The sequence below is a fragment of the Chaetodon trifascialis genome, chromosome 2, assembly GCF_039877785.1.
Source record: "Chaetodon trifascialis isolate fChaTrf1 chromosome 2, fChaTrf1.hap1, whole genome shotgun sequence".
NCBI lineage: Eukaryota > Metazoa > Chordata > Actinopteri > Chaetodontiformes > Chaetodontidae > Chaetodon > Chaetodon trifascialis.
The window spans coordinates 23,361,205-23,379,113 of record NC_092057.1 but is presented as its reverse complement, the minus strand read 5'-3'; the positions used below and the strand labels follow the sequence as shown (position 1 = coordinate 23,379,113).

Genomic DNA, 17,909 nt, shown 5'->3' with positions numbered 1-17,909 from the left:
ATATAAATAAAATTTAATTCAATTATTTCTAAAGCTACTTTGAGCCCTCCAAAATAATAATAATAATTAAACAAATAAAATAAAATAAAATCAATCCATCCATTTTAAGGATGTCTCTCAAAAGACAAATAAAACTACAATCTATGACACCACCTGCAGCTACCCCGAAAGGTCAGGTTGGCTGAAAAACGTTTGTGTTACCTCACAATACTTTGTATTTCCTCATAATAATTCACACTGAAATATGTTTGTGTTCCCTCAGTTTTTTGCTTTTGCATTACCTTGCAATACTTCATGTTACCCCGCATAAGGTTTCACTTTCCCTTGCAATATTTTGTATTACTTCACGATACATTCTGCCTTTCCTCTCATCCATAGCAGAAGGCTGAGCTGTATTATAATATAGTATTATGTAATGTGTAGTAGATCTCCACTGGTGACCACAACACAAGTGGGTGCACTCTCACAGGTCAAATCTACATCAATTCAGCTGAATAGATAACTGAACTAACATAACTAATGCTAGTTGACCCAGCTCTCTCACCAACTGCTGCTGATGCTGACTGAGACAGATGTTGCCGATTATGACTGCAGCCATCGCTGTGCTTTGCAGGGGTTGTGTATGTGTGCAATAAATGAGCATGGTTACCTTGGCTGAGTGTTGCATTGAAGCAGCTGTGATCCTGAACTCCTGTGGTGTATTGGTAACACTTATATCTTATTTGATCAAGGCACCACATGTTTAAATCCCTTGTGCCTAAGTGAGGCTTTCTTGGCTCATGTCAGTGGGAGCAGTAAAGAGTAGTCACAGTACTGTTAGATATACAAAGCTTAAGAGATACAACCACAAATGCAGCCGCAGCCTGAGCACTAACCATTTCCACATATTCAGCCAGCAGAGCCAGGTGGAGCAGCTGCAGCCGTGCTCACAGCCAGTGGCTGTATACTGTCAGAGTCCAGCTGACCAGGACCAGTGAGCAATATATACATCCTGGAAAGTGTCACAATATTTCTTCTTTCCGCCGTATCTGCAGTGTTCACCTAAACTAGCAGTATATTATAACTGGACTGGACCAACACACTCATTGTTCCTGTGGATCAGGATGAATACAAAAAAAAATATATTGTAAGGGAACACAAAAGCAGTTCAGAAAAAACTAAAATAAGATAAATGTATTAGAGTTGTTAGTCAAACACCATGTGACTACAGTGTGTTACTAATCATTCAGACTTTGACCTGTCCCCTCTGCAAACACAACACCTCTACCCCCCCCCCCCCCCCCCCCCCCCCAATAGTTGCATCAATTTCTTACTCCATAATAAATAAAGCCAGAGGTACTCAAGTCGCAACATGATTTGCTTATTTCACGTACTGAATATAATTTTTGTCCATTAGGATAAACGAAAATAATACATCACGATGTGGCCACAAATGTGACTGCAACTGCGTTCAGATATGAATAAGAGTTGATATCAGAGGGCTGGGTGCTTAATAACTCATAAGTCCGCGCGGGTTTCCGTGCCTGCCGTGTGTTATCAGTCAGGGCTGATGTGGAGGAATGCCAGCTGAGAGCGGGGCGCGCGGCTCATTCACTTCCAGGTGCACTCCGCTGCGGTCCAGTCACATTTCAACACGAACTGCTTTCTGCCTCATAAATACGCATGCGCAGTACGGCTGACCCCTCCGGTTTTGCGTGCAATGCCACGTTAGTAGCGGTACACACAAAATACCAGCTACTCTCCCAGCCTTAAACAAGAAAAAAAAGACGAAAACTGAAAGCAGTTTCCGACCTAAACCGCAGCTAACCGTGTGTGCAGCGCTCGTCTCCTGTCCGGAAGAATACTCGACGGCAACTATGTTGAAGTTTTTGCTCCTATGTACACTGGCTGTGGCCAGCCGGGCTGAGATCGCTGAGGAAGAAGATGTCCTGGTGCTGAAGAAAAGTAACTTCGACGAGGCTCTCGAGGCTCACCCGAACCTCCTGGTTGAATTTTGTAAGTATCAAAAGCTACACAAACCTCACCAGCTAAAGCTAGCTGTCTTCAGCAGGCTCACCGATTGCCCGGCTAGCTAGCTTAATTAAGCATGGCTTAATGTTAGCATGAAACTTTGACACTTCTGACAAGTTGCCGCTCGTAGTGGCTCTCTCTGTCGTGTCTTCATCCATTTTCCAACCAGGCGTGAATCTGTGTCACCTAGTTGCCCACCAGCTATTTCACCGTAGTAGTTCAGAAAAATGGACCGGCTATTGTTTATCAGCCTGCGTTTTCTCTTTGTCAGAATATTTCCCATTACATTTGACTACCGTAAGCTAGCACGACTATCCTCCAAATGTTCATGGTTGAGAGGATGAGACATCTACCCCAACTGGTGTTTGTCACTCATGTTAATCGTATTGCAACTCCGGTTTCGCTATGTTCTCGCTTTAAGTTAGCTAAAGCTTCAGATTGTTATGGGTAAGGTAGCTAATAGCAGCTCATCATCTTGCATTTTGAGAAATTACCGTTAGTGCTAGCATAACGCTGTAATAACACACTTGTACCCAGAAGCGAAAACAGTAACTTAACGAGGTGACTCACTTAAGTGCGGGGTTATTAACTTTCGATTGCCTGCTATGGTTTCATACAGTGAGTTTCAGTTTTCGTGAAGCCCAGACGTTTTATTTATTTTAATTCAGTCCTTGCCTGTAAGTAATTTATTTCTTTTTCTTGGATTAGTTTTCGTGTCGCACCGCAGGCTCTAGTGAGCCACTTCTTCATAGCCTGCAGGCCCATCCCGCTACACTTTTGTCAGCTTGTTGACCTGCTCTCATATTGTGTGACAATCCAGCGGACCAGTCAGAAGTGGCCGTGGGGAAGACTCTCCAATGAGCTCGGGATGGGTGGGATGAAGGCTTTGTTTGACCACGTATGTCTCAGGTGGGCGGGATCTTAGTTGCGATGTGGAGCTAGGTTGACGTGTACTTAACAAAAGTTCATCTGTGCGTTTATGTTGACTGTCCTGAACAAGGAAGTTTTGTACTTTTTCAAGAACTGAAGATGATGCAATGCAGGGCATTTTATATGACGTGTCAATCCCGACGAGGCCTATTATCTGTTTGGAGTTTGTGTCCAGACTTTTACAGGTGCAATTGGAAACCATGACTTACAAATAAAACATGAAACCACAGTAGGTATTACAGGTCTCTGTCAAAGTACTCCTTTAAAAAAGGATGCAAACTCACTACACCAAAAGTTATCCTGAATCCTATCAATATAGGGCCTTCATTTAGTTACTTTCATCATTAGTAATTACCACAGCCCAAGCTGACACCTTCAAGCTGCTTGTTTTTTATGAGCAACAGTCCAAAACCTAATGATATCTAAGTTACAATGAAATGCAATTTAATAAAGGGAATGTTTTGTGAACAATTAGTCATTTATAGACAGGGTTTGTAGTTAATTTTGTGGATTGGCTCATCAATAAAGCAACTAGATACTCGTTTAATGCCAGTGTATTCTGACAGTAGCTTGTTGCACCTGCATCTTTGCCATGTTTTTTTTCTTTTCCTGCTTTTGTTTTCCAGCAATATTATAAGAGAAGATAGAACTTCATTCATCCTAAAGAATTTTTTGGGCCACAAATTATCAACCCCTGTGATCAGGTTGACATATCAACACAGATGAAGTCCTCTGTGTGTGCCCTGCTAAATTTCCTCCTGACACTCTTGCAGATGCCCCATGGTGTGGTCACTGCAAGGCCCTGGCTCCAGAGTACGCCAAGGCCGCTGGCATGCTGAAGGCCGAGGGCTCAGAGGTCCGCCTGGGTAAGGTGGACGCCACAGAGGAGACCGAACTGGCCCAAGAGTATGGCGTCCGGGGATACCCCACCATCAAGTTCTTCAAGGGTGGAGAGAAGGAGTCTCCCAAAGAGTACTCTGGTGAGCATTCATTCTGATTTTCATCCAAACTGATGTGCTTGCATGAGATAGGGATTACTTAAAAGTTAGAGTCATGGGAAATTAGCTCCATTTATACACAGTACTGCAGACAAGTGTGTTATTAATTAAGAGTGACGTTATGATGTTCTTATGCTCCTTAATTACATCATATAATGTTCTTTTTCTCTGCTATTCAACCTGGCTTTTCTCTGTACAGTGCACCTCCATGAATTAATTTTGTTTTCCACAAAATGATGTAATCCTGAGTAACATAGTGAAGTGAGTGAATATTACTCCAGAAGGCAGTGCTTCATAGATGGCAAAATAAATCAGATCTGACAACCATCAGCAAGCCCTGTTCACTTTCTTCATCCTGGTAATATGATCTGCAGCATAAACAGGAGGTCAGCCAACCAGCTTCCAGCAGCATGACTGAGACAAAATGTGGGCCGTGCCTCCCCTGCACGTTCGGCCCATGCTAGCTCTGAGCCGGTACAGATATATGCAGTTCCTCACGTCGTCTCCTCTCTGCTGGCTCAGTATAGAAGGGTGGGGAAAGTATGTTGGGAAGGTTTGTAGGTGGAAATTACTACTCTGACTCGAGTCTAGAAACACCCATCTCCCACGCGCTGCCTGAGACCTCACAACACTGCACCAAAACGACTGCTGTATCACTTCATTGCCATGTGCTTCTCAGTGAAATTGCTACTGTGTTGCATCACTGTTTCAGTCTGACAGCCAGGTCTGTCTTAAGTCCAGTTTAATTGCAGTCTTTCAGCCTTACTCCAAAGAAGGATAAACATATTTTTGCAGCCTTGTGAAGCTGGTATGATGATTTTTATTTTTGTGTGATACTTAAATATCATGCAACTTGATGCTTGGCTTTGAAACTGAAAATGAGTGAGCCACTTCTGTATTGTCATCTGAAGTTGTAAGAGCTGTTAGTTAGAGGTTTCAGAAAAACCTGGGGAAAAACCAGTCGTCTGTTTTTGCCGTCAGGTTACCGCTTTCAAAAATCTTTTCGCATTAGGAAGTTTATGAAGGGTGTATCTCTGTGCCTTGTGTGTCGTTAGTTTGACAGTAGCAGAGGAAATGCAAATTCATTCATGCATTTGCTCCCCTGAGGCACCATAGTGTTGAAGTTGCAGTCACTCTTACTTTTGACTTTCTAATATGCACAAAGCCTGATAGCTGATTGCACACAGCTTATGATGTCTGTGTATTCACAGAGTCATAGAGTTATTGTGTTTTGTTGTCTGCAGCTGGCAGGCAGGCAGATGACATTGTCAGTTGGCTGAAGAAGCGCACAGGCCCAGCCGTCGCTACCCTGGCTGGAGTCACTGAGGCAGAGTCTCTGATAGCTGACAATGAGGTCGCCGTCATCGGTTTCTTTAAGGTATGGTTTTGATCTCTCAAGGACAAAAAAGACATTTTAATCATTGGGGACCACAGAGCTTTGTCTTGATGTGTCTTCATGTGTCTGCAGGACACCAGCTCCGCTGACGCCAAGGCCTTTGAAAAAGCAGCCGAAGCCATCGATGACATTCCCTTCGCCATCACCTCGGACGATGCCGTTTACTCCAAGTTTGAAGTGTCCAAGGACAGTGTTGTCCTCTTCAAGAAGGTGACTTCATGTTCAAAGTTTATTTCCTTGCTGCTCCATAATGATTTATCCAAATGTTCTAGAGACACATTAAGTCCAGAGAGCACACATATATTACATCAGTGTATATTCAAGCATGTCGTTGTTTGTTGTCCCAGGTGTAATCAAAATATATTTTAAATAGATTATCAGTGGCATTGCCTCAGGTTGTGAACCACACTCTCATACGTAAGCATTTGCAGACAAGCTGCTGAAGACATCCCAGTGTTTTTGATCTACGTCTTGGTAATGTGACGCTGAAGGCCTCACAGTATCCGCTCTCCTTTGCTAATCTCAGCTCGTCTGACATGTGCCTGCCTTTGGGCCCATTGCTTGACCCACCAGGTTAATGGCCTCAGTGTGTCGAGCTAATGGTGACGAATGGTAAAGAGCTGTATTAGGTGATGGCATGTCTTTCCAGCAGCCCCATTGGCTATGAGCAGAGGATGAATGAATGTGCTCCCCGTCTAGCCTGAATAGGCCATATGTCCTTCTTCCTGTGTGTTGTAGCTCATTGAAATTTAACCAAGATGGGATTTTTTCCCCTTACAGAGCTGATGCTTGTCTTGTATACCACTTATTGATTACAACAGATCTTTAAGCTTTCTTATCAGCAAAACCGTATCTCAGTTGGTATGTCGATTTGTCAAATTAGATCAAGGTCCAGTGTGTCTGTCAGTAAAAATAAATGAGTAATGTGAGGGTGTTTGCTAGTTCTCTCTTTCTGCATTTCCTTTGGCCATTCTGGGCTCATGCTCACAGGGAGCAGGCGTCTGCTGAAATATGACCACATCTCCTAGTGTTTATAAAGGAGGATCAAAGGTTTCCAACTAATAACCAACTTCTTAAATGCAAGTGGTGACTGATGGAATTGAAACAAAGGATTAAATAACAGTGTGAAGACAGTGTGACAGTATGAAAGGGCTGATAAAACTTACATCTACAGCTTTTACAATTATCCCGAGTGTGTGCTTATTGAGAGTTTCAGCTCATTGTTTAACTGTCCAGCCAGCAACTTTACTATTTTGGTTCACTGTCACAGCTCTTGTAGCACCATTTTTGGCTGCAACAGTCAGTTTCTTCCAGTGAAAAGCTCAGCACCATCAGCAGAGCTAATGTTGCTCCATATCTGCTGGATGTGCAAATAAACGACTGTTTAACCAGTCTGCCATATCAACTTCAAGGTAATGGGATGTCAGTATGGTGAAATATATATTACAATATGAATCTTCAAAAGCATCAAAACAGAAAATAAAAAATGTAAAATATTTTCAAATTATTATTGTTATTAATGTTATTACATTTAAACATTGAAATGTGTATTTAGTCACTCATAGTGTTGATGATTCAGTCACTGACAAGACACTGAACCCCCTCTGACTCCTAACGTGCAAGTCAGATACACAGCAGCATGTGAGGCTTTGTAAAGCGCTTTGGACTGCTCTGAGGTGCTGTGTAATTTTAGTCCATTCGTCAGCTGTTTCACACAGATTGTTTTAGATGGTATGTGTTGTTTATAAAATTGTGATAATTTCAGTATGTGTTGAAGTCACGCCTCCTGCTGGCTGTCACAGAAGATCACTAATGAAATGATTTCATATAGCCAGAGTTGCTTCAGCAAGAAACAACAAACTCTACATATCTCAGTCGTTTTGAGTTATGGATGATCGTCTTTCATTTTGGCACATGGACCAAGGCCCCTTCCACTGCTCGCTGTGTGTTGGTAACTTTACCCTGGGACAAACACCGCTGACATGTGGGCTCATTGCCTACAGTTAGGCAAACCCTCTCCAAGCAGGGGCTCAGTCTATAATAAACAGCTGGGGTCTTTCACTTGTTTATTGCAACAGGGTCTTAGGTTTAAGTTTCACAGCCTTGGTCAGTGGCCGCAGGGCTGGCGGCATGCCACTGGCCAAATGTCCTTTTTCCTATTGTATGCCAGTAAGGGCTGCTTGCCACAGCTGCACCACTGATATTCTTAACACTTAATAAAAGTACACTGGGGCTGCTGGCTCTCTGTCAGCTGGGGGTTCCCAGGGGATTTTAAAGCTTGTCCGGTAAATCTATGTGTGGTGTTCACAGGCAGACTAGACGGCTGGAGAATATTTGTATCTAATGTTTACATGTTTCCTTTGCAGTTTGATGAAGGACGCAATACCTTTGATGGAGAGCTGACCAAAGAAAAACTCCTGGCTTTTGTCAAGGCTAACCAACTGCCTTTGGTCATTGAGTTCACTGAGCAGGTAGTAACTGGAGCCATGCGCACCATCGTGACCATTATGTCTCTTATTAAAACTCAGCACTGCTATCCACAACGAGAAACCATACAAGTCCAAGTGTGATCCCCACATGTCAAACTCTTATATTTGTTTTGTGCAGACCGCCCCTAAAATCTTCGGTGGAGACATCAAGTCCCACATCCTCATGTTTCTGCCCAAAGCTGCTTCAGACTTCCAGGACAAAATGGACCAGTTCAAGAAAGCCGCAGAGGGATTCAAGGGCCAGGTAGATGAACTCTTAAAACACCAGCCAGGCTTTAAAAATGCACATTCCCTTTTCCTGTCACATTTGACTGATGAGCATTCTGTATTCTGCCAGGATATTTTGAATCTTGAGGCCAAATCAAGTATTGACCTCTTCCATCTTCCCTGTCCAGATCCTGTTCATTTTCATCGACAGCGACGTGGACGACAACCAGCGCATCCTGGAATTCTTCGGCCTGAAGAAAGAGGAGTGCCCCGCCATCCGCCTCATCACCCTGGAGGACGAGATGACCAAGTACAAGCCAGAGAGCGACGCCATCACAGCAGAGAGCATCACCAGTTTCTGCACACTGTTCACTGAGGGCAAACTCAAGGTGAGGGATGTTGTAGATATACTTCCACAATAATACTAGGATTTGATTTATTAAGCGTCATGCATTTTGATGGAGACGTTTGTGTTGAATGATAGTTACTGAAGTGTATTTTTGTGTTCACTTGTTGTCTCACAGCCCCACCTCATGAGCCAGGACATCCCTAAAGACTGGGACAAAACCCCTGTCAAGGTTTTGGTTGGAAAGAACTTTGAGGAGGTCGCCTTTGATTCCTCTAAGAACGTCTTCGTGGAATTCTGTAAGAGCTCCTTTTGTCAGCAGACGTTTCCAGTTTACCTGCATAAATCATACTGGTGCATAATCTGTTGAGGTAGCCTCTAGTTTCAGTGTTTGAAACTGAAAATCTCGCCCATCCTTACTCTATCCGTGCTAAGCCCTTTTCAAATGGTTAAGAGTTGATGCTAGGGGTTCACTCATACCCTCTCAGTCTGCTCCACAAATTAATTTGTTACCAGACACTGAGGTTGAAAAGATCCGGTTAAATATAGCAGCTGGATTCTTATTATAACAAACCAAATTCAAATTTGCACTATTTTTGGAGGAATTTTCCATCACTGGCTGTCAAATGTGGCTCTTGGCCCATCGTGCACGGCGGGGAAGCCAGTTGAAGGGGAGCTGAGGCTGCACGTGACACGTTCAGTGCATGTTCGCCTGCTTCCAGCTATGCATTACAGAAATCAAACACCCAGCCTTGCCCAGACCCTATTGACCCAGCCCAATTTAATGGAATAAAAGAAAACACATGACATGATTGTTCATCTAAGTGTGTTCACTGGTCAATATCTAAGTGAACTCTGTATTTTGTCTGTGAAGATTAAACACTAAACTTTCACGCAGATTTTATTCAATTTGATTTTTTTTTTTTTTTTTGTGGTCTTCCAGATGCACCTTGGTGTGGACACTGCAAGCAGCTGGCTCCCATCTGGGAGAAACTGGGAGAGAAGTATAAGGACAGCAATGATGTCATTGTGGCTAAGATGGACTCCACAGCCAATGAGATTGAGGCAGTCAAAGTCCACAGCTTCCCCACTCTGAAGTTCTTTCCTGCAGGAGATGAGCGCAAAGTGAGTAGAACATTCTAGACAGCGTGCTCTATTGTTGTGTTTGATCCACAGGCAGAGAGAGATTAAATGTTTGGTTGGTATCGCCGCTTTTATCTTGAAGATCTTCATTTGTGTTGACTGATATATGATCCTTCCATCCCTTCTCCCCCCTAATAATTGGATTCAGCCTCTTATTCATTACATGCTCTTGCAGTTGTGAGTTACAGTGATCTGGGTAGTTATTTGGATCCAAAATCTTTGCTGTGCTGGCCTCCCAAGTAACATTAGTGCCTCTTGATTTAGCAGTGTTAACCATGTGCAGAAACCTGAGCTTGCTGGCCTTGTAAGTTTTTTTGCACCATTTTGTTGGTGTTTGGTTCTTAAAGATTCCTGCTTGATGTCTTCACTCATATTGAGACTCTCTGCTCAGCCTGCACCTGCCTCTCTGCTCAGCGCTCCTTTATTGACCCGGCCTTCACGTGCCAGGCAATCTTAAATGAGTGTTATATACTGGGGCCACCCCATGCTAAATCTAAGGATTAGCCCATGACCCCAGTTAGATGAAGCATGCAGAAGACCTGGGAGAAGGCTAAGAAAGGATGGAGCTGCAGTGGCAGCCATGAGGGTTTGCGAAGCAGGTCGTTAAGGCTGGATTAAATAACTAAGAATTGAATTGGTTGTTTTGCAGATGTCCTCTGATTGTCCTTTTCATGTGCAGCCTTATTTTAGCAATCACCCCACTGGCTTGTTGCTGTTTCACCGCTCACGCGTCCCCTGTGGACAACCTATTGGCACCATTTGAAGACAGGGTGCCAAAATTTATTAGCTGCTTTTAAATGCTGTAGTCAGGTGTCAAAGGCTCAGTGATGTTTTTGTGTTTTATTACGAACATTCGTGCTTGCATTTTCTAAACTTTTTGTGTGTGGGGATAAGACAGAATCAACAACATACATTAAAATGAAGTAAAAATCCAAAATAATGTCTGATCTACAGGTGATTGATTACAACGGGGAGAGAACACTTGAAGGTTTCACCAAGTTCCTGGAGAGCGGTGGTAAGGACGGCGGTGCCCCTGCAGGAGACGATGAGGACGACCTGGACACAGAGGTAAGATCATCTCACCTGAGAGCTGCATTCACACTACAGCACAGGTGTAGCCTCATGAGAAGAAGCTGTGCAGAAAAAAGTCTTTTTTGTTTTTGTTTTTTAAACCTCAGGCTCTCTGAGCTTTGAATGAAACCAAACTAATAATCTGTTCATCTTGATGGAGCGGCTCCCCTTGCATTTGCCTTTGTAGATCACATAAAAGAAACAGTATGCTAACACAAAAATCTGTGTATGCAGTGCTCTGCTGCACTGCGTTATGACTGTGGATGTGTGGGTATGTATTGTTTTGTTTGTGTACCTAACCTAACACCAGAGAGGACATATTCATATCTAAGAGGCAGTACTAAATGAGGGAAAACAACAACAGCTGCTACGCTGTGGCGTTAGAGGTGTTTTGTGTATTGTTCCATGTTGTTGAGGGAATGTTTATTCCCGAAACTGTTGCACTTAAGTTGCTGTTTACAAGAAAGTAGAATGTTTTGAACCAGAAAACAGCCACAGTGTACTGGAAAAACCTCCCCATGATCTGCTGAAATGGGCTCGTTTGCAAATGACCCGTGCGTGATCATTCTGAACATTATTTGGATATTCTGTGTTTAGAGTTCAGTCAGCTCTCTGCAGGCATATTTTGCATCACAGGACTGACTCGTTAGGATTTTAGGCTGTGACCTGTGACCTTAGGACTGACCCACTTCACTTTTGGTGCTTGACAAGTTCACCCATACCTGTGTGCTACAGCTCATTGGGGGGGATCCTCTTTCCTAGCGCCTCTCCACTCCACTGTTGCCGCCACACCCCCTTCTCAGAAATCTAATTCCAGTTGAATCCTGTCCACTAAAGCTATCTGCAGCTGTTGTAGCTCTTTACTGGGTTTTGCCTGGAGCCTCCAGATGAAAGCAGCACGTGCAGCGCTGCAGTCAACTTTGGGGCTTTTCTGTAGCTGACACATCGACTCGCCCCACCTGTCTCCAGACTAGACATGAGCGAATGGCCGTGCAAAATGAAGATGTCATCTATATGTTAAGCAGTGTTGTTTACACATTCTGCTGAGTGATGAGTGATTTGATTTGTTGCATCCTTGCAATGGCCTGAGTTTATACCTCTCCTATGCGACCACAAAAAACAGTGTAGAGCAGCCAGCAGGGTCCAAAATTAGCACCCACCGCTCGCCAATTGCTGATAAAAATCTATGTTGGCGAATAAAATAAGGTCAGCCATTGTTAGCATATTGCTGAAATAGGCCTACTTCTCTAAACATCACACGCTGGTGATTGTATAAATAATGAACAGAGACTTTTATTTCTCTCCTGTGACAGCGAAGACGATGCACGGTTCCACAGTTATATCTAGCCATGTTACGGCTGACGAAAGGAAGCCCACAACCCCTCATAACAAGCACTTTCATGTGACTGCAGCAATGTAAATGTTGGCCTTGTGGGTACACAGGTTGCCCACAAGGTCACCTTCCTTCAGGGGAAGGATTAATTCCCTGTGAGGAAGGTGCATTAAAGAAGAAGCAGGATTTTATTGTTGGAGTTGGTTGAGGTGGAGCTCGTTCTGAACTACTTTGTATTGGACTGCAACTAATGATGATTCTCATTATGGACTAATTTGCTGATAGTTTTCCCCATTCATTGTTTGGTTTGTAAAAAATATGAATAGTGAGAAATGTGACATCGCTATGTTTGCTTTAAACAAGCCTCTCCTCCTCTGCTCTACAGGATTTGGATGATGTGGAGGAAGGACAGGATGAGGACTCTGATGGTGAGGACGACGACGGACACGACGAGTTGTAAGAGCTGGCAGAGGAGAAAGAGAGGAGACGAGTCCCGCCCCAACCCTTCCAACCAGTCACCATCACCACCTTCACTTCCCTTGTGGACCTTCCCTGTCCTGTGAACATTAATACTTCCCCTTTAACTGCCTCTCAGTCAGTCAGTCAGTGAGTCAGTCAGCCGGCCCGCTAGCCAGCCCGCCAGTTAATTAATCAGTCCATCAGTGGCATGGTGGGGCCTTTTTGCCAGCCACATCTCCAACCTTGCAACTTCTGGTCAGACTGGTCTTGTCCCACCTGGGCGGACTCTGTGGAACAGCACACCACCTCTATGGGAGACCTCAATGCCTTCTGTACAAAGCTCCACATCAGCTGTTTGCCTTGTGTATTTTAAACCAAATGTAAAAATGGCACTGAGATCCAGCTTTCAGATGTTCGTTTCCCACTTGAATTTGCTCCCCTCCTCTTAAAAAAAAAAGCCTTGCCATTGTCCAGTGTGGGTATGACCTAATTGAGTGTTGTAAACTGTAATTGTAGGTAAGGGGGGGCGGGGGTGCCAGTGTTCGTTTCCCTCTGATAGAAATCCAGAGGACCAGAGTTTTGTGTGGTGGTTTTGTAAGGACTGATCTCTCAGGGGACAAGGGGCCATCCTATAGATGTGTTTATTTTGCAGTGTCTTCACTATAATAAACCCCACAAAGCTTGTCCAGTGTAGCACTAAGGGCCCCCCATCTGTAGCTGAGACCAATTATTTTCTTTCGGTGGGGTGGAAGTCTACTTTGTTTTCATTTCTTCATTCCCAAATCATTTTTCGGGTCAGTCTCCTCATTTCAGCACGGCTACTGACTATACTTTCAAAGGAACAAAGGTTAACTTTTTGGGGGAAATCCTATTTTATTTAATTGCTTTCACTATGAGTTTTTTTTTTGTTTGTTTTTTAACTGAGAACTTGTCATTTTAATGATGTACCATTGTGCCCAGCTGTAGCAAGTTGGCCCTGTTGGGGCAGAGTTGGCCCTTGAACACCCTCTCAGACCTGGGATTTTTTTTTTTGTTTGTTTTGTTTTTTTTTGGAGCCAGTTCTGATAGGTTGCACTGCATTTATGCCTAATCAGAGATTCATATTGGTTACTAAAGCAGACAGAGATTGGTACAGTCTATTGGGCAGGTTGGTCTGAGAGAAGTGTCTGATATATCTGAAGCAGGGAGGGAACCGTTCTGTTGCACAGCCCCATCCCTCATCCATACTGTACCTCCTGCATCCCTTTTAGCTCTACCCAACACCCCTGTTGCCACAGCGGTGTGTGTGTGTGTGTGTGTGTGTGTGTGTGTGTGTGTGTGTGTGTGTGTGTGTGTGTGTGTGTGTGTGTGTGTGTGTGTGTGTGTGTGTGTGTGTGTGTGTGTGTGTGTGTGTGTGTGTGTGTGTGTGTGTGTGTAAAACTTGCTGTCTGAGTTGAATGACTGGTTCATATTTTCTGGTCGTCCATGAACAGGAGAATGAATGTATGTTGTGTGTTTGGCAGGGAGGGGAGGCTTGAGTAGAGCAAGGTGATGGGTTTGACAGCTGTACAGAGGTGGGGAAAACTTAACAAAGCATTCCATCATATCCAAATTGATGTGGAAAACGTGAAATGGTGGCCAATAAACAAAATTCTACAAATACATTTGTCTTTGCTTTTGTTTGTTTGGTCAGATTACTATGACTATTATTCCACACACAAACCTTGGAGGAGACAATGCCATTACACTCAACTTCTTTTAAAAACTTGCTCCAAGACAAAAGGGGCCAGGAGTCAATGTGAGCCGTGCTGCTGCAACAGTGAAGTTATGATTGGAGACAACTGAACATCTCAGTGTGAAAACATCACCTTCCCATCGTCCTCTACTGTACTTTGTGTTTGTACTAATTAGCAAACATGTTAAACTACAATACTGAGCATCATACCAGCGCAAAGTACCATGAATTTTTGTCTGATCGCCATTCAAAATTTTAAAAATGTTGACATTCTGACCCATGAGTACTCATAACTACATTATCACATGAGTACCTAGTAATCATTACTATATTAGACACATGTACTCAGAAGTCATTACTACATTATCACAGGAGTACTCACTAGTCATTACTATATTATTACAGTAGTACCAACTAGTATTACTACATTATCAGAGTAGTACTCAGAAGTCATTACTACATAATGACATGTGTACTCAATACGCCTTCATTTTGATCTCAACTACTCATCTGTAGTTTTGTGACTGCATCATACGTGGTTGTGACGCGTTGACAAAATGTGTCCACAGACATATAAATACACAGAATCACAATGTGAAAACAGTATGAGCCACAACGTTGTGGCAGGTAAAAAAAAAAACAACAAAAGAAAACCAAACACAAAACAATTAAATAAAATAAAATAAAATCGAGAAAAGCAGCAATCGTTAACATCTGAGGTGCCTGTACCAGAAACCGTTTGGCATTTGGTACTTTAAACAATTTTTTTTTTTTTAAATGTGGCAGTAACGATTTCCCACCAGTCATAAAGAGGATGATGCAAACCACTCAGTAATTTGACAAATGACCATTACCCTTCCTGTGTGTCACATCGGCAGTTAAGATAGAACATGACTGAAGACAGCAGCCTTTCCTGACTGTTTATGTCAGTGCAGTTAATAGTTGACAGCCTGCACACGGCATCTCACCCCTCCATGGCCCTGCAGTTGGCACCAACCCACCCCAGCAATAAACCACTTTTATCCTGCCTGGTGTTTACTAGAAGCCACCACTACCACCACCACCCCCCCCCCCCCACACCCCACCCCCCCTCCTTCAACCCTTGGGATGTCACCACTATCTTTAAGTTGGAGGCATCTGGGTATGTGTGGGCGACAACAGAGGCAGAGGTTACTGGCTGTCACGTCTGGAGAGGCAAGCTGTCTCAGAGGCTCATGACAGGCCGAGTGGGAGGGCTCTGACCACAGGGCTACTCATCTTCCATATCTCGCCCCAGAATCTGTGAGGTGTTGTGTCCTAAAATAGCCAAACAGAGAGTATAAAGAGGAGCACAGGGAGGCCTGGTCGTCAGAGGAACACATCCACTGTTGACACACAGGAGGACACTGGACAGCACGAGAGCCACACCGAGAAGCACTGCTTGATCTTTCTGCAAGAGAACAAAAATCGGCTCTGATTTATACGACTTGAGGAAAACCAAAGTTTACCTTTCTACGGGTGTTGCTGGATTTGGCCTTCTGTTTCCTGCAAGAACTTAAGAAAATCAAAGTCAGACCAGGATGAAGTACTATCAGTGCCCCGTGTCCCAGAGCATGGGAATCAAGGCTTACACCCAGGACTGTGGCATCCCAGTCAGCTGCAAGAGCTCTGCCTCTCTGAAGCCGGTCCGCAGCGTGCACTTCCCCAATGACATTGTTTTTCAGGACTATGTGCGACACGGCGAGCTGGAGAGGATTGGACGTTTCATCCGAGCCAGGAGAGTCAACCTGGACACCATCTACCACTCTGGTGAGAGCCCATGAGACGTCACCCTGATCGAAGAGACGATTCTGCAGTTACAAGCCCTGCTTATTAAATCACAAACATTATTTCCTGCTGAACTAATGACTGTGTCTCACTGCCCTCTCTAATTAGGCATGGCTGCCATCCACGAGGCCGTCCTGTCTGGGAACCTGGAGTGTGTGAAGCTGCTGGTCCACTACGGAGCAGATATCCACCAGAGGGACGAGGAGGGATGGACCCCACTGCACATGGCCTGCAGTGACGGCTTCCCACACATTGCAAGGTGAGCATCTTCTCTCTTTTTTTTTTTTTTACATGACACAAACTAGAGTAGTTGCTAGACAATCAAAGCTCTATTTCAGTTTAAAGCCAGACTATGTAACTATGGCTGAACTGCCACAAGCCAAGTTTATAACAGCTAATGTTTAGCAACCACTTCAAGTGTTTCTCAAAGTGTAGCCAGTAGGAAGCAGCTGACATTATATGTTTACACATTTGCAAGCGCATACCAACACGCACACACAGCTCTCCTACACCGCAGAGGTAAGAGAAGCCGTTGGATCTGCTGCATTCTTGCACCCAATTGACCTCCCTGACGCATTAAGTCACACTGAGTTTGCCTAAGTAACGAACCAACAAGGTTTGACCCCTTTCAGTAAGCAGGGCTGTACTGTGTTTCTTCCAGCTACCTTCTCTCGCTGGGCGCCGACCCCGAGCTGGAGAACGACTGCGGGGAGAAGCCAGCTGACCTCATAGAGCCAGACAACAAGGAACTGCTGGAGCTCTTTGGGCTGGCTGTCAATGACTGAGGACATCTGGCTTTTAAAGCCACAAAAGTCTGAAACCTACCGCCCAGCCACTCGGCTGTTCTGCAGGGATGGACAGAAAAGCCACATCAGTCGAGCATCCTGATTTTGTGAGCTGCCTCAGCTCTGGAGGTCAAGGACTGTGGATGTGTGGTGGAGGGAGGGCTGACGGAGTCCGTTGGCAGCCTCCTGAATGTAGTGAACTTCTGCTGGTTGGAGCTGGCCTCTGATCTCCAGCAGATTTACTGAATCCTGTAAGAGCTTCAGATCTGTCTACATGGTAGCGACCTGAATGAGTCATTTGATTTGCAGTTGCTGATTTTATTTGGCATATCGCTGAGATTAGGAGGGCTTCTGTTAAAGGGCTGCTGAACTCAGCTAGCTCAGCTCATTCGCTTTCTGAAAGCTAAGATTAGCAAAACCAAACAGGCTTGTGTTGAATGCCTTGCAAGCAAAAGTTTGCAATTGCTCAGATGTTGGAGTTAAGTATTTTTTTGTTTTCCATTCTTGCCATCTGATCACTTTAACTAACTGTACTCACTACTTGTTGTTTGTATGATGTTTTTTTTTACACTTTTTAAAATAAAGTTTGTCGGACAAAGCCTTTAAGTCTGTCCACCATTTCCTTTAAGTCCCAGCACAGTGAGAGCGAAACTGATCACAGCACTGCCATGAATATCAGTGTGAACATAAATATCAGCTCCTGACAAAATGCAAAGTCACCAGACTTGAGGGATTCTGACACAATTTCACCCACTAGCAAGGTGCATGTGAAAGAGTGGCCATCTTCAAAGGTAAAATCTAGCATCCAGCATCTATAGTGGGGTTATCATTACATGGCAAATGTGTTGTTTTCATCAAGTTGTTCACTCTGCAAAGGCCAGTTTTAATCCTCAGAGACACAAAGCAATCAGAGAGCTGAGGGCTGGTAACTGACCGATGAACATAATGATGCATGTGTTTTCAACTTGCTCCACTGCCCCCACAGGACCAAAAACATCAACTATTGCAGCTTTAAAGATGCAAAACATTCATCTGAATGGATATATGAGCCACATTCATCAAATATATCAAATCTCCATTTCAAAGCAAGATTTGGACTCTGATATAAAGTAGTTATTAAGTACCTCTTGAGGCCCATTACTGGAAACACAAAACAACCTGGATAATCTCATCAAGGAGGATTAATGTCAGAATCAGTCAGCCGCACACTGAAATTCAGGTC

General features: G+C 44.0%; 3 protein-coding genes across 3 annotated transcripts in view; 2 read left to right on the top strand and 1 right to left on the bottom strand.

Annotated features, from left to right (window-relative positions):
• Positions 1-1,678: 1,678 nt before the first annotated feature.
• p4hb (prolyl 4-hydroxylase, beta polypeptide) lies at positions 1,679-14,023 on the top strand. The gene is made up of 11 exons (XM_070973861.1): positions 1,679-1,995; positions 3,714-3,920; positions 5,183-5,316; positions 5,407-5,544; positions 7,701-7,805; positions 7,942-8,067; positions 8,219-8,419; positions 8,555-8,675; positions 9,320-9,501; positions 10,474-10,587; positions 12,309-14,023. The coding sequence occupies exons 1-11, from the start codon at positions 1,857-1,859 to the stop codon at positions 12,381-12,383; spliced, it is 1,542 nt and encodes a 513-aa protein (XP_070829962.1). The 5' UTR covers positions 1,679-1,856; the 3' UTR covers positions 12,384-14,023.
• A 49-nt stretch (positions 14,024-14,072) lies between these two features.
• rnf38 (ring finger protein 38) overlaps positions 14,073-17,909 on the bottom strand; it is a 119,828-nt gene continuing 115,991 nt past the window's right edge. The window contains exon 14 of the transcript XR_011602632.1: positions 14,073-14,084. The gene's annotated coding sequence lies outside the window, so the exon portion shown is untranslated. The remainder of the gene's footprint in view (positions 14,085-17,909) is intronic.
• Positions 15,291-16,933, top strand: ppp1r27b (protein phosphatase 1, regulatory subunit 27b). Its single transcript, XM_070983652.1, has 3 exons — positions 15,291-15,884; positions 16,011-16,161; positions 16,564-16,933. Exons 1-3 carry the CDS (start codon positions 15,656-15,658, stop codon positions 16,685-16,687), a joined length of 504 nt encoding a protein of 167 aa, XP_070839753.1. The 5' UTR covers positions 15,291-15,655; the 3' UTR covers positions 16,688-16,933.